This window comes from Temnothorax longispinosus, chromosome 5 (assembly GCF_030848805.1).
Source record: "Temnothorax longispinosus isolate EJ_2023e chromosome 5, Tlon_JGU_v1, whole genome shotgun sequence".
Classification (NCBI taxonomy): Eukaryota; Metazoa; Arthropoda; class Insecta; order Hymenoptera; family Formicidae; genus Temnothorax; species Temnothorax longispinosus.
Genome location: NC_092362.1, coordinates 22,360,085 through 22,386,062, shown reverse-complemented (window position 1 = coordinate 22,386,062; position 25,978 = coordinate 22,360,085). Strand labels below are relative to the sequence as shown.

Below are 25,978 nucleotides of genomic sequence, written 5' to 3'. Positions count from 1 at the left end.
ATACGAAGAAAATAGTAAATGTCAGAATCTTTTGTTCTATTTAATTTATATTTAATTTATTTTTAAGTTACATAATTATCTATAAACTTGAAATGTTATTGTTCGCTGCAAGAATTCGTTACTGCAACTGGCCCATTAATGTACGGCTATACTTTATTCAATTTAGAGCGCCGACGCAGCTCTCGACGACGGCGCAAATCGCGGGCAGACACGCGGCTTCTGCACATCCTTCTTGCATCGTTCTTATACCGTTGCGTCGCAAACGTGTGATCGTCTTGATAACCGATTAAAAAATTGAAGCCGTAACATCCGTATTATCTCAGGGCAGCGTTTGAGACAGAATCGTAAAAGTATGAAGTGCCTATTGACGATCGTCGTTCTCGTGACTATTGCCTCGATCATTAAGGTACCGTTTGCTGTGTGCTTAAGACGATTTTATTATATCTTCCCTAACCGTAATTGCTTTTTTGATACCGTTGATAACTAACGTAGAAATTAATTGTTTATTATAAAAGACCTTCTATCTTTTTTACCTGTACAATATTTTGTGTCAAATTGCGACTAAACATTTTCATGACATTTCGATATTAACTCTTTACATTGCACGCATTCTTATAAAATTTAAAAAATCTGATTTATCGCAAAATACTATATTGGGCTACACCGAATTTTTATTGCAAATATCTTTTCGGAAAATTTGATCAAAAAAGCATTATTTTGTGAATCTAATAATAAAAATTCTATATCCATCGTATTAGTATCGACATGATAAAACTTGGACGTTATTTTATGATAAGTTATCTAATTTAAAACTTGAGAAATCGCTTTATACATAGAAAGTAGAAATAAATAGATAAAATAGTAATAGGTCAGACGCGCGTTACCTTTATACGTCGTAAGGTTTCTTTTGGTCGCTTCGATATAGACGCATATGTTCATGTGGCTTTGCATGAGAATAACTCTTCTGCAAATGTATATGTCATTTTAAATGCAACTCACTGTAAATCGTGCGAATACAAATTAAATTAATAATCTCTATTCTGTATCACTTCTGCTAGCTTCAAACAATTACAATATTCAAAACACATTCAAATAGTATCAATAAGATTTGCAACACATTCGAGAACTTTTCATAAATACTAGAGACCCAGATAGCACGCATGTCCAAAAGACATCGTAAAGACATATTCAAGGTAACTTTTAGACATACGTGTCTCTAAAAGACATCTTAAAAACGTCTTTATGACGTCTTTTAGATATGCGTTCTATCTGGAAACATAAGCGTAGAGTGTCTAAATAAAATCAAAACTTTTTGCGTTGCAGTCGAACTCAATTCATATACATATAAAATAAAATATAATATATAGTAATTTAAAAAATAAAACTTAATATCTGGCTCGTTGCGTAATGTTATATAAAATTTTGCCAGTATATTTTAAAGTAGAAATAAGAAAAAAAATATTGTATAAACATAAGTCCGGAAACATTTCGTTAAAATGTTATAACAAAGATATTAAGCAGATTTGCTCTTAATACGTTATAATACAAGATTAGACAATGTTTATCCAATTAATTTATCCTACATAGTTGCATTTATATTATTTGAAATCATTGAAGGTGATCAGTTTCGATAACTAAACAGTCTTAATATTACTAATCTCGAAGTGTCAATATATGTATAGTACAATTTCATATTAACACACCACCAGTATATTCTCAAACAAAGATTATGGATTGACAAAACAATGCTCATAAAAAGAGATGTTTTCAATTTCCGTATAAACCAGTTTAGACAGAAGAAAATCCATATGCTTTGCGACAATCAGTTTTAATGTATGAGTGGAAATATATGATATCTGTACTTATCTGTGTAGAGAACATTTTAAGATGCCTATTTATACTAGATTTTTCAGTATCTTTCCAACGATATTGTTTAATTTTAATATCTATATTGATATTGATTGACATCAAACATGGTTTTATTCTTATTTGTAACAAATATTTGTTATGCAATGCATAGAAGATAAATAAATAAAAAATTTCTTTAAAAAAATTTCTATTTTAGGCAGAAACATTCAGAGTCACCGATCAAATATACTTTGATATCATGATTGATAATCATCCAGTCGGCAGGATTGTTATTGGCCTGTTTGGCGATATTGCGCCAAAAACGGTGAAAAACTTTATCACTTTTGCTACCACCGGTGTAGCCGGGAAAAAATATGCAGGGACGAAATTCCATCGCGTGATAAAAAAGTTCATGATTCAAGGTTACGCTCTTGCACTTTTGATTAGAAATGATTTATTTATTAAATATTGCACACAATTAAATTATCAATTAGATTTGTAATTACGCGTGTGTTACAGGTGGTGACGTCGAAAATGGCGATGGTACCGGTTCTATTAGTATCTATGGCAAATATTTCGACGATGAAACTTTTGAGGTGAAACACAGCGGGCCACTGTTCGTCAGCATGGCAAACGCTGGAAAGAATACCAACGGTTGCCAATTTTTCATTACTACTATAGCAACACCTTGGCTAGACGATCACCATACAGCATTTGGAAAAGTAATAAAAATACATGAAATTATACGATACTTAATTTATTATCTATTTGTGTTTCACGCACATTTGAAAAAGAATCTGTTAGACGACATTTTTTTACTTATAATTTATTATTATGTTATTATTATTTAAATGTCTTAATGCATTTTGATATACTCAAGACACCTTTCCGCTAATTTTAAATCATTTTTTTTTTGTAGGTGGTTAGCGGTGAAGCTGTGGTTTTCAAGATCGAACAGATCAAAACGGATAGCGATGATATTCCACTCGTGCCTGTAATAATTTACGATAGCGGAATTCTTCCAACGGAGCCATTTACTATATCAGATAATCCTTACGAGTAATTTAATATTATCGATGTGACCTTAATGTTACTAATTTGTGCCCTTCCCCGAGCCTATAGTGCTACGTTACGCTCTCCTTTATTAATTACAAACTGTACGTTGACAATTATCTTTGCATAATTTGAGAGGCGTAGTTATCACAATAATGATTAATTACTTGAGTAACATTAGATGATGTATATGAAGTTGGCTATAAATATTTTTACACGCTTCGATAGCTTTATAGGCTTTCCTGCGCACAGTTACAATTTGTGTTATTTTTCCAGGCACAATTTATATTCTTGATTGTTTTATGCTATGATTGCGCAAATGAAAAGACTGCTGAATAGACATAAATGTAAAAGTAAACGTAAAAATTGCAATACGCTGGCAAGGTAGATTAAAAATATATTCTTTGATGTAATTTTATCCATCTTCATCTATTTTACTTACTTACTTACGTCTTTTATCTGGACAAATAATCTTTTAGTGACACGGCTGAGTTTATAAATTCATTAATGTTAAAATGTGCATATTTGCAGTGCATGGGCGTGGATTAAGGCGACTTGCGTACCATTGGGATTTAGCTTCTCGATACTAGCGGTTTTCCATTACATGATGAAACAGTTGGACGTCTGAGCGACAATCTTGATACGAAAGACTGATATTTCGAATAATGAATTTATGCTTTTATTTGATCTATAGATTTCACATTTGTTATTGTATATAAAACTATGTATAAATTGTATAATTGTACATTACTTATATGTATCAATCTTATAAAGGAACTTGTATCACGTATAGAGCTGATATAACGTAGCATATATATGATTCGATTCGATAACACGAGCAGAAAGAAGCATCAAGCGCCATCTCTTTGAAGACCGTGATATTATCATTCAAAAACTGCTTCATTTACTTTGTAATAAATTAATAAAATGCAAAAAAAAACATATATATTTAACATTCCATCATTATATATAAACTCATATCCGCCCGATACAGTTCTAAAACATGTACCGCTGTAAAATTCACACGACGATTTCTTCATCGTCATCACACGATAATATATACATTAAATACGTAAAGAAGAAAGAAAAGAGAGAAAGAAAAATGTTCTTTTAAATTAAATTACGATTAATTGTATTGAACGGCGAGGAAGAAAGAATATCGCATTATGAGATATAGCGTCGATGACGCACAAAGTTATCGCGCATGCACACTACTTTGCCGAGTAGATGCGGATATCGGAGTCAGCCTTGGCTAGGCTTCCCCGAACGGCCAAATCAGTCGGTGGCAAACCGGCGTCGATCATCAGACGTCGGTGGTCGGCCGAAGTCGGCTGTAGTCGTATATGTAAAAGAGAGAATTCAGGGTCGGTCGACGATCCGTCGATTTTATAATAGAGATGACACGTGGACGTACGTGAGTGCTATCATTCATAAAGTCACGAGGAATTACGCGGTAATTGAGTGCGCCGTGAACGCGATGAGTTTGTCGTTGAGAGGATATCGCTAATGGTGATGGTGCATTGCTCTCGTGATTGCTGAAAAGCGTGCATGCCGGGAAGCGCATGTTGCTCCCTTCAAAGTTCGATCGATCTGAGAACAGCTGGGAGAACGTTCTTGAAGGGGGATGTTCCGAAACGGTGTTTGAGCGTGCTCGTATAAGGTACGCTTCGTTTTCCACTACAATGATTTTACGTCGAGGCCTGCAACGCAGAAATAACAGCGGAACGTTTGGCAATTCTTGCTTTGGTTCGGTATTTATTGATCTTTGATGTCATGAAAGCAGATCTTCGATGAAGGAAGATTGCTTGGAAGGCATCGCGAGAGCGTGTTTTGATTGAGCTGTCAAAGAGATTGTTTTCTTTAATTAATAGATGTATAATATCTAGAAATATCAGAGAAAAAAGCATGACTTGACAGATTGTATATATGCGTTGTCGATAATTTCAAATAAAATAGTTTGCATCAGACTTGGAGTTTCCTCTTCCAGTCACAAACCTGTTGACAAGATTTCTTCGATGCTTGCAAATCGAGTTTGAAATTATGAATGGAATTAAGTAATTAAACTTATAATCGTGGCTTTAATTTTGATCTGTATATAATGAATAGAATTCAATGAATGAGTTTGATAATAAAGTTTGTAAGATTTGCTAATATATATAAAAAAAGTTATATAAAGAACGTTAATGGCAAAGTTAGTAGAATACTCATTGTAGGTGTAGGATTGCGTTATCGCGTAGTATCAGCATTGTCGGCAACCGGCAACAATTACAGTAAACGGAAGCGTGAGCCACTGCGAATGTATATGCCGTGACCAAGGACGGTAGTTCGCGATGCTGTGTTGACTCAGATCTCATATGTAAAATAAAAATAGCTGTGCGTGAACAAAATTTCTACGAAATTTTTTTTACAACTGAAATAGTAGTTAATATTTTTCAGTATAATACGGTCAGGTTTTTTATATTTACACTTTATCTTTAAAAATAAGCGAAAAATCTCTCAATAAAATAGATAAAAGACAAATTTAAAACCTTTTAACTTTTAAATTTATGTAATACAAATAATTATAACTAAGTAAGAAGTAAGTAAAGTTTAAAAGTTCATTCACTATTACGGTAGATTATTTATATAATGCAAAGTTTGTTATATTTATGTAATTATACATGTTATAATGCATAAGTATAACGGTGCATATATAAATATTGATGAAAATAGTTTAGAATAAGATATTACACTTTAGTTTTATTTTACATTATTGCACAAGTAACAAGACTTCTCATGCACACATATGTACTCATTGTCTGTGCGTCCCAGATAACAAGAAATACAAGAAGATTTAAAACTATGTTATCGCAATCTCACTAATCTGTGAATATATTAAACCTTATGCTTTATTTTGATTGGATTATTTATTAATGATCGAGTAATAAAGTAATTTTAACTTTTATTTTGTTGCTCTAAAGCTTTATATAATTCATTTCTTATTCTCATCTTATTTATATAGTTGCACAGTGATACTCGAACTATATTACGATAATTAATATCATTTAGGATTAGCGTGCAGCTACGCACGTCAGAGAAGTTAAGCAGTCAATTAATTAATGAATATCTGCCCGCAATTTCCTGGAAAATCTATTTTAGTATCTCTAATATATTTCTTCAAACTGCTTCAAAAAAATGATGAAAAGAACCAATCTGCAAGAAAGATTCGTAATTTTTATACATATTTTACAAGTTGAGTAATAGTTTTAGACGTCGAGATAATTTATCGCAATCATCAAAAACGTAAAAAAATCTAGTGCAATGTTTTATAGCACAATTTATTCTTTAAATGTGATGCAATCTCTTGATTAATCCCTCGTTATGGTGCGCGATACGTATCTGTACACAGAACACGTCAACTCGGCACGCAACTTGCACATTTTGTATTATATTACTATACGTACCACGAATTTCAATCAAAACATGGTCTTCTGTATCAGGAGATAACAATTAAGAAATAATTGAAATAAATATCAAAGGATATTAATAACAAATTAAGATATGCGTGACAATGAATAGTTCACATTTTTTGTTCATATACTATTACATTCAAGCGAACATTTACTTAGCATTGATTAAAAATAACTCTGCTTATTAAATCACACTTTGAACAGGCAGAGATGATTATTGGTGATGCGTAATCGATGATGGTGACAATAGATGTCGACGATTTCTTCAACAGCACGATAATATTTGTTATATGCTTATTTGACCGGTTAGAATTTGTTTTACATATAATAATTTATGCTATTGTATCCACGAAAATTAAGTTTAAATAACCTATTACTACACGAATAATATTACAACATTATGTTAAATAATATAATAAATTGTATTTAATAAAATTTTTATTACATATATTAATATATGTACAATAACATATATGGCATTGATTAAATACATGACTGTAAAATTCTTTAGACGTTTTAAGTAAATAAAAAAACAGCATGCCATTTAAAATTTTAATAAATCTATACATTTGCATAATTGATTAGCATACTTGGAGTATTTACGATTCAGGCAGAGTCAAGTCAGATGACTAATTAAAATACCACACACGTAATACATGCGAGAATTACGTGTAGATATTCAATGAGTATTTTATTTACATATACGTAAGATCTCAAAGTTCTTACGAAGAAGTACTTTCAAAATTTGCGCATCGAGAGAGGTTGCGCATCGAGATGTATATAGAGAGGTTATCAATAGCGACTTCAATATCCTGATAAGAAAACTGTTATATTTGTACATGAATCATGCACGGTATATATGCCGTTGTCAATCATTGTATATTATATATCAGGGAACGTTGCTCCACCCACAATTCGTCTTCTATACGCAATCCAATAAGTAAAGCCGTTAGACGCACCTTACATGTTATCTTTGGCAGTATTCGATAATATACTTTTTCTTTCATAAAAGAATCATAAGAAATCTTAAATTTATACTGTGTTAAATTAGTAATATTTTATGCTATCTTTATATTAATTTATTTTTTCTATTTCATAAGTAGGCCATATTATAAAAATTAGATAAATTATAGATCTATTGTAATTATAATATCTTCTCAGAAAATATAACTTTGCAGATGTAACTTTCTTTACAGATTAAAAAGGAATTAAACGCCCGATCTAAGCAAAACTTAAGAGAAAAGATCAACGACCAATAACGAGCATAACAAGGTGTTAGTTTAAAATATCGAGTGCTCACAACTCGTCGCGTCGCGTAAAAGAGTCACGGTGCGGTGCGGTCTCGCTTCGCGTGTACTTGGCGCGAGACACTACCGTGTATCTTGATAAAATACAAATTTGTTTAAAAGAATAATATAAAAAATTTTACATTGCGACTTTACTTATGTTATAGTCTTTTTCAGGAATTAAAATGTAATGTAAAAATAGAAAAAAGAAACATAATTACAAAATAAATAGGAGAAAAAAATAATAAAATAACAATTGCAATGTTTCGGTGATTAAAATAATATAATAGAATAATAGAGTAAAACAAGCGCAAACGAGAGTGTATTAAATAAAAGCCTGTGACAGAAGTCAAACACATTGTCAAAGAATATAAAAGTAAAAAATTAATCTCGCACACAATAATTAAAAAAATTAACAATAAAATTTGTCACTGATTCAAACTGATATTACAACATTATTCAACGTTTAAAATTGTGAATAAATCCAAAAATATCCCGCATTGGTCTTTTCTTTAAAATTATCTTTATAGAGATAATTATATTACTAAATCATTACAGAGAATTATTCTCAAATTATTATAAATTATTATTAAATTGTTATTTAAGGAAATGATACTGCTACATCACAAGACTAAAGAATCTTTTCATTTTTAAAAGATACAAAAAATAAATTAGTTTGTATTATTTACTATAGGTTTATTTTAAAAATATATTTCTAAATAATACAAAAAAAATCAAATTATATATTGCGATTAATAATAAAAGCAATTAACGCTGCTTTTAATCACCGTATTTATTCTATCGTGATTTACTTCTTCTATTTTCTTTTCTTTTTCACGTATTACACCATAAAGGCTGTTGTCAGATTGCATGGTAGAATTATAAAACGAAGTTGATTGATATCGCCCATATGGTGAAATAATATATTGTCACGCAACGTCATGTGTTTTTCCCTCCTTCTGCCGCATACACCATTCGCGTTCACATCTTCATGCGATAAAAGCGTAACCGGCGCACCTCTCAACGATGTCGTCCCTATGTAATTGGCCCGTAATTAAGGTGGGCGCGCCTCTTTTTGTTGAATCCTCTCACGACCAAAAACATACTCGCTCTCATTCCCAGAATTGTTTAATGGCAAGTCATTTCGGTAACTTTCAGCTGCCATTCAGTCCCGACTACTTAGTCGCGTCCCGTTACACTAGGCACTAGCCAAATAACTGATAAAATTGTCAAAGTTGCGTTTATTAACAACAGAATGACTGTAAACTGTAAACTGTAATTATTATCAATATAAGGTAAATGTATACCAATGCCAGAACACTTAATTAAGACCTATGTCTTAACATCTTTATCACTTTAGTTTTTAAATAAGTATAACGCGAATTAAAATCAAAGATAAAAATATAATACAAGAAAAATATATTTATCTTTGATTCTTTGATTTTAATTCGCGTTATAACTTATTTAAAGGACTAAAATAATGAAAATGTCCAGGCATAGGTACGTGTCCAGGCGTTGGTACATTTACCTTAAATTATTATCATAATTATTAATTGCGTGCTGTTACATAAAGTTAAGAAAATTTCTCATGTTGTGTATAAATAACTTCAAGTAACTTCAAACGCAGTTCATACTATGGCTACGATGGCTTGAAGAACATGTCATGTGGAACACGGCGATGAAAACCGGTTTATGAAAAAAAAATTTCAGGTCTTAAAGGGTCAACGCAATCGTAAAACGAAGGGCATAGCAGAAGCATTGTGGTTTGACTCCGATAGCGTTTTCTTGTTGATGCCGAAGAGTTTGCAATCATAGAGAAATTTGACAAATGCTCTCAGGTGTACAGCCGATCATCATGTCCCTATTTTCTTTGTTTCAGAGTGAAAGGCCATCCAGACAGCTCAAGGCATGACGAAATATTGGTTGAACGTAGCCCTTCTCAGGGTTGTTCTACCAGTCATCTTAGCCGGATGTAAGTCCCATTTGCATGACTCTTTCTCTATTCTGTTTCTTTTTTCGCTTATATCTTACAATCAATAAATGGTTCATGCGTATTTTGATGACTTTAAAATGATAGAAGCGACTAAAGATAAGATAAAATATTTTCTCACATGAGATTTACACTATCTTATGTAACTATTGCATTTTTTATGGATTTATATCGGCCAGATCAACCAGTTTATAATTACTGATTTTTATAAATTTGCAAACGTGAAATACTCCCTACAAAAATTTTTGTAATTTTCTACTAAAAAAAACAATTAAAAAGGAATAAATAACATATGAAAAATAAAAAAAGTTTAATTTTGTACTCTTTCTTCTTCTATAAATATTAATTTCTCTCTAATATTTTGCTTAGTATCTTTATTATTTCTAAAAATTTTAGAAATGTTATTTTAAAATTAAAATTTCTTTATTGCTACAATATTGTTATAATGTATTTATTAAAAATATATTTGTTGTAAAACATGCATATAATTAAAACTAAATGAGAGTATCTTACTTAAAAAATTGATTGTAATACGAAAACATCTCTTAAAATCTTTGGCATAATAAATGCATCGGTGATATCATAACTGTAATCGACACCATTTTCTTAATCAAATAATAACTTTAGCTTGTTGGTGGGCAGTTGTAAAGCAATAAAGACACGAAATGCCAATTTATCACCGTTTGTATCAGAATGACTAGAAATAAGCGAGAGTATTGCGTATAGAGGAATCTTGGATTGACTGCCTACACTTTGCATAACCATATTCAGTATTATGCTAATTGATAGCAGAGGAAATAGCAACGTTTGACGATATGTAACTTCGTCTGATAATTACGTGTTTACTGCTTATATTTTGCATACCATTTTATTTTTCCGCTTATTATATTTTAATTATCTATAATATATTTTAAACATCAATTGTTAAACTTTTACACATTAGTCAAAATATCGACCTTTATTTCAAAATTTATTTTAAAAATTTTTGATTAATTTCTTATTTTATTTCCTTAATAAATAAAAAAAATCTATTTTAGAGATACACTCAATAAAGTTACAATAAATACTTAATCCCGGCATAAAATATTTAAAAATTTATATTGCCCTATATAATATAATTAACTAAATATGTGCGCATAAATCAAAAAAGATAACACGTTAATCAATTTAATCAAATAAATTATTTTATTTATACATATATTATACATAATCCCTCTATTATCGGCGAGAAATAATGCCGTCATTGTTTATCAGTGCGTTATCTCATATATTCACTACAGATGAGATTATTCACAATATGTATCGCAATATACATCGCCATTATTATTTCTCTTTATATTCCGTATTGTTTAAATATTATGCAAAAAAGATTTGATTAAGTATAAATTTTATTAATCATTTCCAACAGCTTTATCTTGCGAAACATTATACGACGTATTTTATTTATTAAATATTAAAAAAAAATAAAAAGTAATGAACCAAAATAGATTATTCCAAAAATATATTCAAAATCTAAGTTAAATAATGCATATAAATTAATTTAAATATACACGTTTTTCTAAATATTTAAACTAATTCAACTAATGCCATTTTATATATCTGCTTGTATTTCTATAATCGTTGCAATAATTAAATAATCTAAATAAATATGCAATATAAAATACGCGAAAAGACAAATGAATAGAACAGATATATTTCCGATAAAATCCACATGGACATGGATACGTTGTTTTAGGGAACGTGTCTAAGCGCTCGAAGAGTATTCTAAAATTAGGAAACAGGCGCTTGACTGGTATATCCGTATCAGACGAGGGCAAGACTTGCTAACTTTGTCTAAACAAACATTCGACTTCAACATATCAAACATATCACACGTAAACGTAAAAAATGAGTTCTAAGAGTTCTATTATCAAAAGGATATTTATACTTTAATTAAGCTTGTTAAAATAAATTTTTTATTAGATGTGTACACAAAACATCATAATTTATTACAATATTTTGTAAATTTCTGCTCATTCTTTGAATAAAAATGTGATAAATAAATAATTATGACAAAATCTAAAATAACGATAAATTATATATATGCTGAGATATTATATAAAAATAATATAATATTATAATTTTATATATTTTTATTTTTCAATAAATTCAGCTAATTTTTTTTTACATTAATAATCATCTAACAATATTATCGAAATAATAAAAATTTATACATTTATTTGTTTATTTAAATACATTGTACAAATATATTCAATATTTTACTAATTAAATGTAACGACATATAATGTAAAAAAGTTACGCACAATATAGGAAGTATAATTTATTATTCTGCATAATTATAAATGCGTTATATTCTATAAAAACGTTTAAAGAACATTAAAATTTCGTGTGTGCGATCTCTCTATTTTCGAAGCCAGTTTCGTGATATAGAATCTTCCATAGGCTTGAAACTTTGACCTTCTTAAAAAAAAAAAAGAAGATTTATGATAGCAGAGATACAATGTAACGTTTTTGCTACAATCATTATTGCGCATGTGAATCGTTAAAACTTTACGCAAGTAATTAATGCTTTACATTTCGACCATTTACTTCGCGAATAAAAATTCGTTAATATCGTTGCAACAACGTAGAAGAATCGATAACTAGCTCATACAATTCCTTAATAGTTCCTTAATAGTTGTATAATTGGTTATTAATTTAACAGATATATAATGGTGTATTAATATTTAAAGCAAAAGAGAGAGAGAGAGAGAGAGAGAGAGAGAGAGAATTGCAGTAATTTGCCAGAAATATTAAAGACGTAAAAGAATAATAAATTAAAGCAAGAGTTATAAATTAAATATTATTACAGAAAAAATGAATATTAGTGTACATTACATTAATATGTGCACAAAAATATTATTTTAATTTATAAAATGTCTACAGTTGTTGAAATAATTAGCGAAATCGTGCACGTTTGTGATGAGCTTCACTTGGCAGCGACACAATGTCGTTATTTATGTGTGTCGTGCAAATATAACACGTGCCACGAATAGGATGACTAAGCTGCTAGCTAGAGGTGGCGCCTGAAAATAATACAGAATACAGTATTTCTACGAATGTTTGAAAAGTTCAAATAACGTAAATTTTAACATGTTACAATGTATTTTTAGATCAGCGATCAGCGAGCAAACAGTTAGTTTGTGAAACATTTGTAACGTTCCATGACGCGAAAGTAATTATCGTCGACAGACTAAGTTCCTACGATTCGCATTAATTACCAGCACATATGTGTATGTTCTGGCAATATACCGGGTGTTTATTTAATAACATAATATATCAAGTTACATATACATATTTACGGAAATTTTGGAGAAGCGAAATATTAGAATACTTGATCTTTTAAATTAAAAGATCTTTAGAATATATTTTAGAATATAGATATATGGATCAATATATATATATATATATATATATATATATATATATATATATAATAAAAAGCAAAGGTCTTGACGAAATACTTGGAGGGGTTGAAATGTCATTTCCTAGGAAAATCCCATCATAATAAGTGACCTTTTCACAAACGTAGAAATACGCAGCTTTATGTGGTTTATGTGAGCTGTTATAATGTCTTATCGAGGGAAGGTCTTCTCTAAGAAGCCTTTAAAATGAAAGTGGAGTAACCTACTTTATAAGTGGAGTAACTTACTTAATAAAATAATTAAAATAGCATAATAACAAACACTCCATAAATCTCTCTAATAATCTCTAAATACTCTAATTTAAATAAAAATATATTACACCAATTTTCTTATAACAAAACATATTAGTATTCCATATTTATCGGATTTCTATACTTCTCATATTTAATATCTAAATCTTTTTCTAAAAAAGTTGCTATCAAAATTTTTAAAATTCTAAAATTCCTCGTGGTAGAGCAAAAACTCGACTAACTAATAGTTGTTTTCCATTTACACTCAAGTGATACTGATTGTGAGTCACTCAGTTATGTATTTTGCACAATCAGATAAGATACGTCATTTTGTACTTATATACCTGCTTATTTTGGTGACAAAGCTATCGCATAACAATACAGGTTCATAATCTCACTCTTTTAAAATGTGAGTCTATTTATTATATATATTTACACTCATTAAAGCACGGTCTCTCGATTGTGGGTAAAAACTCAGTTGAATCTCACTTGCCAGCATGCAAAAAGAACGTGCATTCAGCTGAGTTATGACGTCACAAGTGAGAATTATCTGAGTTTTGATGTAAATGGAAAGCAACTTATATTGAAATACTAAGAACAATTAAGCTACATCATAGGGATGGGTTTCAATGTTATAGGTACGATATGGCGACCAACGGGATTGTCGATTGTCTATTTGGCACTTATGCTTTATTCTCCGATGGTTCCAATACCGACGCACAAAACCATGACAGGCCACACGGGGATATACCTGAAGATTTGCATTTGTCTAGCTCTTCTTGTAGCCATATCACAGATCACCTTTCACATTGTTCTTTTGTCACTACCGCCATACGGATACTTTCTACAAAACTGTAAGCAACACTCTATTCTAAATATTATGTTACACTTAAAACAAAGCTTGGAATTATTGTCCTAATGAATGCCATATATAATTGCACTTGCATACATAATATTTTTGGATGTCATATGATAACACATTCGATCAAGCATTACATAAAATGTAAAATAAAAATTTTAGAAATACTCAAAAACCATATAGAATTTTTAATCAAAACTAATTTTAATTCTAAATACAACTCAACAATATATTTTTAGGCGAGTTTATGGAGAAGCTCTTCAGGCACATAGGCCTTGTCAGATTAGATAGCGCATCTGTATGGGAAGTATTTTACTGGTTGGCGCCAGAATTCATAGTCTTACCCACCGTACTTGCCATATATTTTATATCTCGTTTCCTTACACAAAGACGTATCAGCGACGAAGAGGAGGAAGCTGCTCTTCATCAGGAAAATAATCCTCAACAACAGAAAACTGATGACAATACTACAAAGGTAATTATAGTCTCGTACTGCGCAAAACAATGTTTAAAACAAAACGGAAAACTAGATGCAATAATTAATATAAATATGCAAAAAATACCATTTCTATTGTCCAAATTATTCAATCTAGATCGACTCTAGCTTAAACTACACATTTGAGCTACATTTTTGCACAAAAAAATCAATATCTGACCAAAGATAACTTAAGATAACTCACGCCTACGCACATCCACGATTCAGATAATCAATTTCCTGGGAAGTATCGGTACCTACGTTGTCCTGGCGTCATTATGCTGTGTCGCGGCCTTGAAGCCATCGATAGAGGCGGCTTTCTACTTCCTGGTGTTCCTCGGCGCCGCTACGTGCTGGGCATGCAACAGAGAACTGCGCAAAGGATTTGCCGTGATCTGCAGGATCATCATGGTCATCGTGATCGTTCACATCGTTATGTTGCTCGCCTACCAGAACGAATGGCCGCAGGAGATCATTCCGGTATCTGGTACTTGGTCGCGCTACCTGGCCCTGACTGCAGTTTATCATACCAATTGCACCGACCCGAGAGATGTGGAGTATACAGATGATGCCGATTGGTTGATTTACGGATATGCTTTGAGATTGTTCTGGCTCTACTACATCCTCGCATTGCAGGCGCAATTTCTCAGTAGTAAACCGGTAAGTTTACATATATATTTCTATTCAATGTAAAAATTCTAAAAATTTAGAAATTATAAATTGATATAATTAATTATTAAGGAAATTAGAATAGTATATACATGTATAAGGATATTGCTAGCTAATATTAGACATTAGTATTTGTACCATATATTTCATTATCTAGAATTTTAGTACCAAGTTCCTTACGTTAGTTATTTTAATTGCTATATTATTAACACAATTGCATTATTTTTATATTTAAAAAAAAAATAATTGGATATAAGCAATTTCTGTAGAACAGGACATATTTTTTCGTATATTATCTAAATTGAACATTTGGAGTTGTGATTAATAAGATTAAGGTATATTATAGAATAGTGATGGGATTCGATATCTCTTTATGTAGTCTACACAATATATTAAATTATATTAGAAATAGTGTATCAAACAACACTTTTCCTTATCGAAGCTTCTTTTAAAACTTGGAGACTTTTATTATCCTAAGCTATATATGCTATCAGCCTGTCGCATAGAGCGCAATTAACCCATTTGTGGATAAGGGGTAATTAACATTAACACTGCAAATAACAGCTGATCGCCTAACAAGGTCTTTGAACTAACTTAAATGTATCTGAAGTCGTTAATACATGATTAATGCTTATTAAGTGAACCATAAAAATAGAATCGCCAACTATTGAACCAGTCATACTTTTTGTAAAATTACAAAGATATCTTCATAATAGTATATTAATTTACCGATAACAATTTATTATGTTTTATATATATATAACATAATAAATATATATTTCGTATTCTAAAAAATTGCTTTTTAATAAATAAAAAAAAACAAAAGCGTTGTTCAGTTTTCACAATTTAAGAAAACTCTCCGGTATCTAGAAAATTTCGCGAATATTTTAATTTTAAACTTTATATATATTTTGGCGATTCTGTCGCTTTTTATTCGTGGAAAGTTCTGTTGAAAATATCTTGCTTGTACTAACGAGGCGTTACAGGCTAAGGAAGAGAAACGATTAAGTGGCAGACTGGAGAACCTGGACACTCCATTGTCTAGGCACGTGTCCATCAGACGCAGGACACCTTCGCAAAGATGGCAATCAGCGCGACGTAAGGCTCGTGTAAGGACTCGTTCCATATGAGAGCCGATTATTGTTGATATTTCTACATATTTGTAATTTTGCAACTTTTTGCCTTTGTTCTCAGCTGTATTTTATTTCAGATTCTTGTCTTACTGATATTTACCGCATTGGATGCCAAAAATTTATATGAAATTTTTTATTTCTAGCTTATTTTTTAATTGTTATGCACATGTAATTGTTATGTATTTTAGTAAAAACCTTACTAATTTTTCAAAACTTTCCAAAGTGTTAAATTTTTAAGTAGGTATACTGTTTATGTATTTTTGGAATTTACTGTATCTCTTAACTGCATTTATTTTGTACAATATAATTAAATTTTCGTTATATTAACATTTTCAGTAAAAATTATCATTAAAGTCTTTCAGTTTCTTAATTTCCTAATAACAACTGTTTAATCTTTTATTTTTTTAATATTTTTATATTTTTTCATAATTATTTATTGTAATATTTTTTATAATTTTCTCTCCTCAATTCCTATTAATTAGATCTAATTTTATTTATTATTTTCCTTAAATTATATAAAATATATATTATAACAATGTTATAATTAATATTGATTGTGTAGAAGCTATTAACATTAGTTGTGCAGCTTTATTTATCAGCAATCTGTATCTAACAAGTTCTCTCCGAGAATTAATCTTTTGTAAAAAACTGTTTCGCCTATTTTTAAATACTGTCCATGTTCTTATTTGCTGTCGCCTTCCAGATGTGCAGTTGTTGTTTAACGCTGAACAAAACCGTTTTCCGTTTGGATGCTGCTATGTTTAGTTTGCCATTGTTTTAGAAGCCGGTCGTAGATTCATCGTTAGCAACGATCGACGAACGAACACCTGTACGTATACCAATGAATATGCATGATTAATTAAATATTCACTAACAATATACGCCACACTTCTGGATGTGATACAAATAAATTTCGCTAAATAGCTCGAAATTCTATTCGAGCAAATAATCTGGCGTGCAGTTGCAATATTAACTTATTCGCACATAATTTTCACACACGCAATCATCATTGTTGACGAAATTTTAGCTAACATTAATAAACTGGTGAAGGTAAATGCATGTGTTTCATACATTTTGCATGAAGTTTGCTATAGTCATAGGAAAGTAGAAAAATATTAATTTAGCATAATGTGAGAAACGTAGTGATAAAAAGTTTATAGAATAAAATAGTTTTATAAAACTACTATTAAAAAAAAAGTATTTAAAAAGTAAAATATTTCATTTACTGTTTAGCTAATGCGATTTGGATCTGGAAGAGCGGGGCTTCTTCAGGATTCCACTACCGGAAGTATCATCGTCAATCAGGATGGTCAGCAGGACGATAACATACAGATGCAGAGTCTCAGTGAAGGTAATGGCGTAAATGTTAAAACATACGATAAACTGTCTTATGCAAAGCGGTTAATTAATTATTTTTATGAATTAGGAACGCCTGATGAAACGCCGGGCGTCGTTGAGCAAATAATTATGGCAGTGTATTCGATCTTCCAATTAATAGTAAATTCATCATATCTTGCTACGAACATAATAATGATGGTAAGTATCATAGAATACAAATTACAAACAAACAAACAAACCGATTATTTTTTCAAATTATTTTTTAGACGTGGAGCATAATGTATCACAGCTGGACAACATTCGTCCTGCTTCTGTGGGCACTTATTTTATGGATGGTTCCCAATAAACGTGCTTCCATGATGAAGTGCTCTCCCTTCATCGTGTTCTATGCGACCCTCTTACTTCTCGGACAATATGTATACAGTATGGATCTGACCGATGAAGAATTGCCGAGAGTAGTAAGCGGCGTAAAGATCTCTGAAATTGGTTTCAGCAAAGCCGACGAACTCGGCCGCTGGCATCTTATAGTTAAGGTACATATTAATATCTCCTGCGAATAAGAAAATCTAAATTCGTTCAGAAGTAAATTAACACATTCAGAAACTGTTAGGCATTATATATACCTTAAAATATTATTTAACGATTAATTTATTCATTTACAGTGCTTATTCATATCAATGTTCTGGATCACTATGAGGCAGTACATGGCAGAACGAAAGCAACAGCGACGATCTTCTGCTCTGAGAGACATGGTAGCGCCGTTACACGTATCTGTCTCGACGGCCACAACCGCCATGAGTCACGAGGCACCGGAAATCAAGAGCAAATTTATGAAAGATGTCGGAAAACTATTGCAAGACCTATTGACGAGATTCTGGATTGCCGTCGTAGCAATCATGCTGTTCATCTGCGGCATTACGGGCGAACGCATGACTATGTTCAGAATCGTTTACATGTCGCTATTCCTCATCTTCGTCATTACATTCCAGGTGTTATATTGATTTATGCATGTTTTTTCGAGATTTATTAATAGGACTTAGGGCCGATTTCACAGTCTCCGATTAACTTGATCCTCCGATTAAACTCACTCTTCGTCTCTTTCTAAGGGGGACAGTTAGAAATAGATGCAGAGTGCGAGTTTAATCGGAGGATCAAATTAATCGGAGACTGTGAAATCGGCTCTTATTATTATAGGTGCTTATTAATGCATCATAAATATTGAATTGTAAAATTTCAGATATCGTGGATAGCATGGAGAAGAATGATGTACATATTTTGGGTAACTGTCATTGGATATTCGATGGTCATGCTGATCCTCGTTTACACCTATCAATTTCAGAACTTCCCAAAATATTGGGAGTATCTCGGTATAGATCAAGATTTGTGAGTAATGACTATTTAATTATTATATCTCATTTGTTAGACATTTAGATTTTCCAGCAAACGCGTCTATCTTCCTTTCTTCTCATTTCAGGCAAATGGACATTGGGTTGGAAACTTACGAGATCAAAGTCCTGTTTGTGAGATTGTTGACGCCAACATTTTTCGTTATCATCACAGTACTTCAGATTCATTATTTCCACAAGGATTTCCTCGAAGTCACCAATATTGATAGATTAGGGTTCGTGAAAAAGATAATTATCATTATACTGCGTATTCCGTTAAAGATCGTTTTAAGCGTAACAACGCTTAAGAGTAAATTCCTGAGATCATTTTAAGACAAAAATTATTACTATTAGACCGCAATATTTTGGTATTCAGATTTTTGTTTTAAAATGATCTCAAGAATTTATGCGTTATTACGGTCTTTACAGAACACTATATAATAACTACATTTAAAAATGCCTCTTTATTAATTTTAGGCCCGAGAGTTCATTTAGACGCTCCAGTCTAGGATATTCTCCCAGCTTAAATATTCCAGTATCTTCACCAACGGATGTTACACTCGCCGAAGATGAGAAACATACCATGTACACATTAAAACAATTAAAACGTATGCTCTTTATTTATTTTATTTTGCTATTTTAGCAAATTGTTATATATTATATTTTAACAATTATTATTAATGATAAATGTTTTCGGAATTAATTACAGAAATGTCAAAATTAGAAAGAATTGCGCTTTTACGAAACGTGACAAAGCATCTTATTAATTTTTACAATTACACCTGGCTCTTCCTTGAAATACACATGCAGAAAATTGTCTTCATTTCATTTGTTCTTCTGTGCATCAACGACGTAAGTAGTTATTACAATCCACGCACATTTTTAAAATTGAGGAATAACATTAATTATACAATTAAATATATATATTTGTTTCAGGTATGCGCAATAAACTTCGTTTTCATCGTCGCCGTAGTCATAATGATCAATTTTAAAAGAAACATACAGATAAATTCAATCAACGTGATGGCCGCGATAGTATCGCTTCTAATAGTCACCAAGATGTTATATCAAATTAAATATATTAATCATGATAACTGGAATGTCAACTGCACGGTAAATTAAGAATCATTTGCCTTATTACGATAAAAAGCGCTTTCTTTTGGTTCGAATAAATATATCATTCTAAATAATTTTAGATCGATGAGGGCCATCAGCAGTACACGAGTAACAATACTGTTTACAATATAGCCGAATGGTTTGGAATGAGAAAAGCAATTCCGGGTGGACTTCCAGATCTGTTGAAAGGCTACATCGGCATCGTTACTGTGACGACTTTCAGGAAAATTATCAGAATCCGTCAATGGTTTTATCGCCATAATAAAGGAGAAGCATTAGATACTCCTCAAGTAATGTTCCCAAGCATCACCAGAATGGATGCTGACAAGGGAATACCGGAGTGTTTAAAGTTCCTCTTCAACTATGGTTTCTATAAATTCGGCCTCGAAATGTGTCTCATTGGAATTGTCACTCTGATCGGCACGCGATTGGACTTTTACTCCGTTTTGTATAGCATGTGGTTGCTATTATTCTTTTCATTAAAAAGGAAAACTGTGGCACGAATTTGGCCCTGCTTTAGAACTTTCGCCATAATTCTTCTACCTATTCAATACGCAATTGTTGTGGCTCCACCTTCGTGGCTTTGTATAGGTAATGCGATATATTAGATAAATGAGGTTTTTGATTAAATAAAGAAAAACGATAAATGACTTTTTTTGAATTTGTTTTAGATTATCCTTGGAACAATTCTGAAGTGATGAGAAGATTACAAGAATGGATGTATCTTCCCGATCCAGATTTTCCACCAAATTCGAGAAAACTGATTTGTAAGTCTGACGGAACTTAAAATTAACCGAAAGATTTTGCGATATCTTTGCATAATATTTTCTTTTATTTTGTACTCAGGTGACTTTATCTTGCTAATGATGATCGTGCGGCAAAGTCTAGTCTTTCACATTGAACAACAAGGTTTGCGGCCTGGCAAGGAATTTGTGGCTGGTCACAATTATTCCGTTTTCCAAGATATGGAAAAACCAAATTTTGTGAATCCCGTGAAGGATTACGTGTCGCACATTCATTCATGGTTGGACGTAATTAAACGTGGTGGCATGATGAGTCTCATGTGGGTGACCCTGTCGATTATGTTCTTGGCTGGAACGAAAAGAACGAATCTCTTTTCGCTCGGCTATCTCATAGGAGCATTCATATTCCTTTGGCAAGGAAGTAATTTTTACTTGAGACCAATGAAGACAATCTTGAAATGGTGGAACATGTTGATCGGGTACAACGTCATTGTTATTTTCTCAAAAGCTCTTCTTCAGGGTGTGGGTTGTGTCCTCATTAAAGATGTAAGCTTTTCTCAATAATGTTCGCCAGTCATATGTAAAATTCGATTCTTAATTAATATTTCTTTAATTAAATAAAAGAATTTTGACCATTTTGGATTTTACTTTAGAATAATTGCATGAAAATATGATTTAAAAAGTGAAAAATTAATTAACACGGAACACATAACTGTAAAAAAGTAAAAAATGTAAAAATTATTAATTTGTTTTAACACTAGCTCGAACGTTCAGCCTGTTGGCTGGTGCAATTACTGGGTATCGCATGCCTGAAAAAGTTCAAGAGCTCCACTGAACTAATGTTGGATCCCGCCAAGTGTAGTGTCACTAGTGAAGACATCGGCATGGTCTGGGACGGATTATGTTTCGCCTTTCTCCTGATGCAGAAACGACTCTTCAAGAGTTACTATTTCTTCCATATTGTGGACGAGACGAAAGCCATGAGCATTCTAGCGTCTCGCGGCGCGGAACTGCTTGAAGAACTGCATCAGAAACGTATAGAAATCCAAGAGAATATAGAGAAAACCGTTTTAGAAAAATTAAAGTTCAAGATGGACAAGATCAAGGCTAATCAACAGAGGATACAGGGACCATCTTATAAAGAACCTCAGACTCACAAAGTCGGTAAGACTTTTTTTTTATATACACTGTAAATCTTATATAACATTTAAAAGAATATGTTTTATCAAAGTGATCCTGAAGACAACTTGAATATTTCGTCATTTGATAAGCGATCGTAAGATTTTACCTAAGACACGAAGTATCTTCAGTTAGACACCAAATATCACTGAATATTGCTTTCTTTTAAAAAATCTCTGAGTTGCGTTTCAATAATAATTAATTACTGAATATTTTTACAACTATTCTTGATGATTTCTCTTTTCGTCGTCTCTGCCATTCCGTTGTTCTACCATTATCATTTACTATGTGCAATATAACGCCCAATATATCTTTAATGCGTCAAAAAAGAGAGACAAGCACCGCTGGCAAGAACCTCCAGCGTAAGTTCTTGCATATCCTCGGATCACACGCCCCCGCAAGGATATCAAACGCCTCTGGACGAGGACGGTGACGAGCCACCCCCGCTGACGCCACGGGCAGCGTCCTTATTGCAGGCGCCCACGCCGAACTCCGCCGTCATGACGGTCAGCCTCGAGGGCTACCTCGAGCCGGCACGTATCTCGTTCGGTTCGCCACCCAGTAGCGAGCTAAATCCTCGAGGACCGTCGCCGGACGAGACATTCCCGGTATTCTCGCCTCCGCCTTACGATCGAGGCCCGGCCGATCGATCGCTAACGTCTTCCATGCGGCATCGGCGTCAATTCAGCTTGCCAACCGGGCCGACGTGGATGAACAGCGATCCGCGCCAGTCGATCATCTCGACGGCCTCCCGTTCCCCGCACTCGCATCACACGTGTAAATCACTCATCGACAACGGTGTTCACGTCGCCAGTGTGCTACTGTTATCTGTACATACGCTTTTCTACGCCTGCACATCTAGATTTTCCGCGAAACACTTTACAGCGTCTGATGTTCGTCTCGTCCTATTAGAATTCTAAATTCCAAGTCTCTCTTCTTTAAATAATAGAATATATTGTGTGACAAAATACATTGAGCTAAGAATTAGCTCAAGATACATTCTTGTACATAAATGCTTATTTACAGGTTTGCTTATTTATGCTTATTTTTATGAAGATCGATACTTCATACAGTTCATACGTTTCTCTGTTTCTTTCATTCATTTTTTATATTAATTCTTTCATCTTTCCGTAATAATTTTATTAGTACTCTTATTTCTTTCATCGTGATTAATCACTATATTTGTTATTATTTTATATTTTTTAAACTTTTAATTTTACTATATGTAAACAAAAATTCTTAAATTTTTTTCTATAAATAGCGAAGGACTGTCTTACATTTACTGATAAATTATAATTTCTTAGCTATCAACAATGGAATCAAAGGATCCAATTCTGAATAATTGATATAATTTATATGTGATATGCTGTAATATATCATGTGTTCTGTATCAATAGCTTTTTCATTTTCTATATCTTTATTTTATTTTTGTGTCTTTCTATTAGATGAACTCTATCCAGGAACACGGCCATTGTACAAAATTCGTTCACCGAAGACCAACAGAGAGGGTAAATGTACATTTTTTACAGCTGAACATTGTTCTAACAGCCAATGTTCTCATCCCAGATTCATAATTTTATTTGTATATAAAATATGTACAGTCTAATGTACAGTTAAAAGTAGCTGATGTGTTAATAAATTATATATAGTAGTTGATCTATTGGCATTTTTATGTATATTTGTGCGTCTTGTTTGATAGAAGTATCATGATTATATTTTGATATAATCATCAAAGATTATAATATACTATCCACAAATTATGCTCAAACGTCTTTGCACCCTTTTCTAATTATATCGTTGTCACTTGCATGGCTTTTGCTTACGTAAGAAAAGTAATAATTTATTAAACGATAATTCTTTTTGCAATTAGCGATCAGATCCGGCGATTACTACATGTTTGATGATCTGGATGACGACGACGTCACTGATCTTATTCCTGTCAGCGAGATTGAAAAGAAGGAAAAAGAACGCCGCCGTGAGCATGAACAACGTGGGAGGAGAATGACTGTTTCGGAGGTAAATAAAGTTGAAAGAAACGTATGTATCACGTCAAAATCATCTTGTTTTTTATTTTAATGATTCCAGTATGAACTTGAATGACTCTATGCTGTGAAATTTCTATCCAAACAAGGATTTCTTGTTAAGATTCACTAATCCCTCAATTATAGTCCGTCGAAGTGTGGTTTGGAAATATTTCGAATGTTTTTTATATTTACGTAAAAAAGTTTGTTATTTATTGTATTTATAAAAAATTGTATGCATATGTATATACCGCAATTTTATATTGTTAAAATAATGAATCATAAAAGATATTTTGAAATTTTCCCGAAAAAGTACTTCGAATGGACCACTATGAAACCGAATGGAGCATCTTTTCGTGTGATAATTGCAACCAAAATCTCTTCATCATATGTCGTCATTACTCATATCTCTCTTTCGCTCTAAGTCTACGCATTGTGTCAGCCCTCTTCTTTCTCTCTCTCTCTCTCTCTCACTCCTCCTCGGAGGGACCACGCACTTCCGGGCCGACAACGATGGCACGAAATCAATCGATAGAACTGACGCGTAAGTCTCCTTACAGTTGATGAACACGCTGATTAAGACAGACATTGAGGTCGCGACGCATGTCGCCATGTACGGGGGAACAGAAAAGGACGCCCTGAGACTCCGGCGTAGAAGCGTACCTTTGACACGGAAGAAATCGTCCATGTCATATCTGAGCGCTCGCTCCGAGACCGACACTGCTATGGCCACCGATGTGAGACATCCCGATTCCGTTTAAAAGGCTGCATGACCGCTGCGGGCATTCGCCTGCCTATAATTGTCTTTTTACCCCTGTATTTAATAATATATCGCCTTTAAAAGCCGAATTACTGAACAGAAGGCAGATCTCACCGTTGGTGAAATATCCGACACTCTTTAATGGGAAATCTAATTCCACATATGAAAAAACACATGTAACATAGCAATGAAATCACGTTAGCTTAAAAAAAATTTTTATTTTATTTTGTTTTTATCACGATAGACACTGAAATATTTATTTTTGTCTTTTGTTGAATCCCTGTTTGAGAAAAATCAACTGCAGATTGCCTCCTAAATAAGATTCGGTCATTGGCTATTGCTTTCTATGGATTCGTTTTGCACCACTTCTGTGCTAGTACATTCTTCTTGTACCACTTGTATTATTGCTTTTTCGTTCGTCCGCGATAAAGCAATCTGTTCTACTTTCTGTGCATCTCAATTTTATTCAACAATTTATTAGTTTATTTTTTGCAAATTATATTAACTTGCTGTGATATAATTATTTGGTTATGATGCAATAACTATAACTCTTTTTATTATATTCTTTTCTTCTTAACATTTCTTTCCAAATCTTTTTAATATAATTTATAAAATATTCTTAATTCAGTGTAATTTGTATTTTAACAAAAACTTTCTGCTATATTTTTAATTATTTACCGTTTCTTTTTATTAAATACAAGTTAACACAGTAACACGTAATACAAAATAATCACAGCAGCGAATTCTATAACAATGGCAAGTGGATTGTTCTTTTACATTTGTACAACGCTTTTAGCGCTCGATGATACATCTTCTTCTCTCACAAACTCTCAGCTTCGTAGAAGCAGTATTGGAAACAAATTCTTGCTGTCGTCTTTATCGTCTTCACATCGTTTAACATTATAATTATTTTTAATTAATTTATACATGTTGTAATCACAGAACAATGGTAATGGTATTTCACTGATATATATGTATAT

General features: G+C 32.2%; 2 protein-coding genes across 19 annotated transcripts in view; both read left to right on the top strand.

Annotated features, from left to right (window-relative positions):
- The first annotated feature begins 184 nt into the window (after nt 1–184).
- Nucleotides 185–3,691, top strand: LOC139813683 (peptidyl-prolyl cis-trans isomerase, rhodopsin-specific isozyme). 6 transcript variants are annotated; one of them, XR_011732211.1, is made up of 6 exons: nt 186–406; nt 2,066–2,270; nt 2,368–2,570; nt 2,768–2,907; nt 3,178–3,285; nt 3,433–3,691. XR_011732211.1 is itself a non-coding variant. In XM_071779337.1 (5 exons), the coding sequence occupies exons 1-5, from the start codon at nt 353–355 to the stop codon at nt 3,527–3,529; spliced, it is 699 nt and encodes a 232-aa protein (XP_071635438.1). In that variant the 5' UTR covers nt 185–352; the 3' UTR covers nt 3,530–3,691. The 6 variants fall into 6 exon arrangements, 2 of the variants coding, with proteins under 2 accessions (XP_071635438.1, XP_071635439.1); XR_011732214.1 differs by having other exon boundaries at nt 2,768–3,005; nt 3,433–3,447; XM_071779337.1 differs by lacking the exon at nt 3,178–3,285 and having other exon boundaries at nt 185–406.
- A 466-nt stretch (nt 3,692–4,157) lies between these two features.
- Piezo (piezo) overlaps nt 4,158–25,978 on the top strand; it is a 31,822-nt gene continuing 10,001 nt past the window's right edge. For 3 of the 13 annotated variants that reach the window (XM_071779325.1, XM_071779321.1, XM_071779315.1), the window contains exons 1-23: nt 4,158–4,561; nt 9,516–9,608; nt 13,959–14,174; nt 14,419–14,654; nt 14,883–15,314; nt 16,301–16,432; nt 17,238–17,285; nt 17,690–17,807; nt 17,883–17,992; nt 18,061–18,327; nt 18,457–18,783; nt 19,032–19,177; nt 19,269–19,415; nt 19,657–19,787; nt 19,889–20,031; nt 20,116–20,292; nt 20,376–20,886; nt 20,967–21,062; nt 21,142–21,584; nt 21,800–22,202; nt 23,663–23,725; nt 24,088–24,233; nt 24,799–24,975. In XM_071779325.1, coding sequence (XP_071635426.1) covers nt 9,545–9,608; nt 13,959–14,174; nt 14,419–14,654; nt 14,883–15,314; nt 16,301–16,432; nt 17,238–17,285; nt 17,690–17,807; nt 17,883–17,992; nt 18,061–18,327; nt 18,457–18,783; nt 19,032–19,177; nt 19,269–19,415; nt 19,657–19,787; nt 19,889–20,031; nt 20,116–20,292; nt 20,376–20,886; nt 20,967–21,062; nt 21,142–21,584; nt 21,800–22,202; nt 23,663–23,725; nt 24,088–24,233; nt 24,799–24,975 — 4,533 coding nt within the window. In that variant the 5' untranslated portion in view covers nt 4,158–4,561; nt 9,516–9,544. The remainder of the gene's footprint in view (nt 4,562–9,515; nt 9,609–13,958; nt 14,175–14,418; nt 14,655–14,882; nt 15,315–16,300; nt 16,433–17,237; nt 17,286–17,689; nt 17,808–17,882; nt 17,993–18,060; nt 18,328–18,456; nt 18,784–19,031; nt 19,178–19,268; nt 19,416–19,656; nt 19,788–19,888; nt 20,032–20,115; nt 20,293–20,375; nt 20,887–20,966; nt 21,063–21,141; nt 21,585–21,799; nt 22,203–23,662; nt 23,726–24,087; nt 24,234–24,798; nt 24,976–25,978) is intronic. The other 10 variants (XM_071779322.1, XM_071779318.1, XM_071779329.1 and 7 more) reach the window with 8 other exon arrangements.

What these genes read in the sequence shown, in the direction of transcription:
- LOC139813683 (XM_071779337.1), top strand. Translation starts at nt 353, where the DNA reads ATGAAGTGCCTATTGACGATCGTCGTTCTCGTGACTATTGCCTCGATC. An exon ending in CTATTGCCTCGATCATTAAG is followed by an intron (nt 407 to 2,065) that starts GTACCGTTTGCT and finishes TTTCTATTTTAG; the next exon opens with GCAGAAACATTCAGAGTCAC. An exon ending in ATATCAGATAATCCTTACGA is followed by an intron (nt 2,908 to 3,432) that starts GTAATTTAATAT and finishes GCATATTTGCAG; the next exon opens with TGCATGGGCGTGGATTAAGG.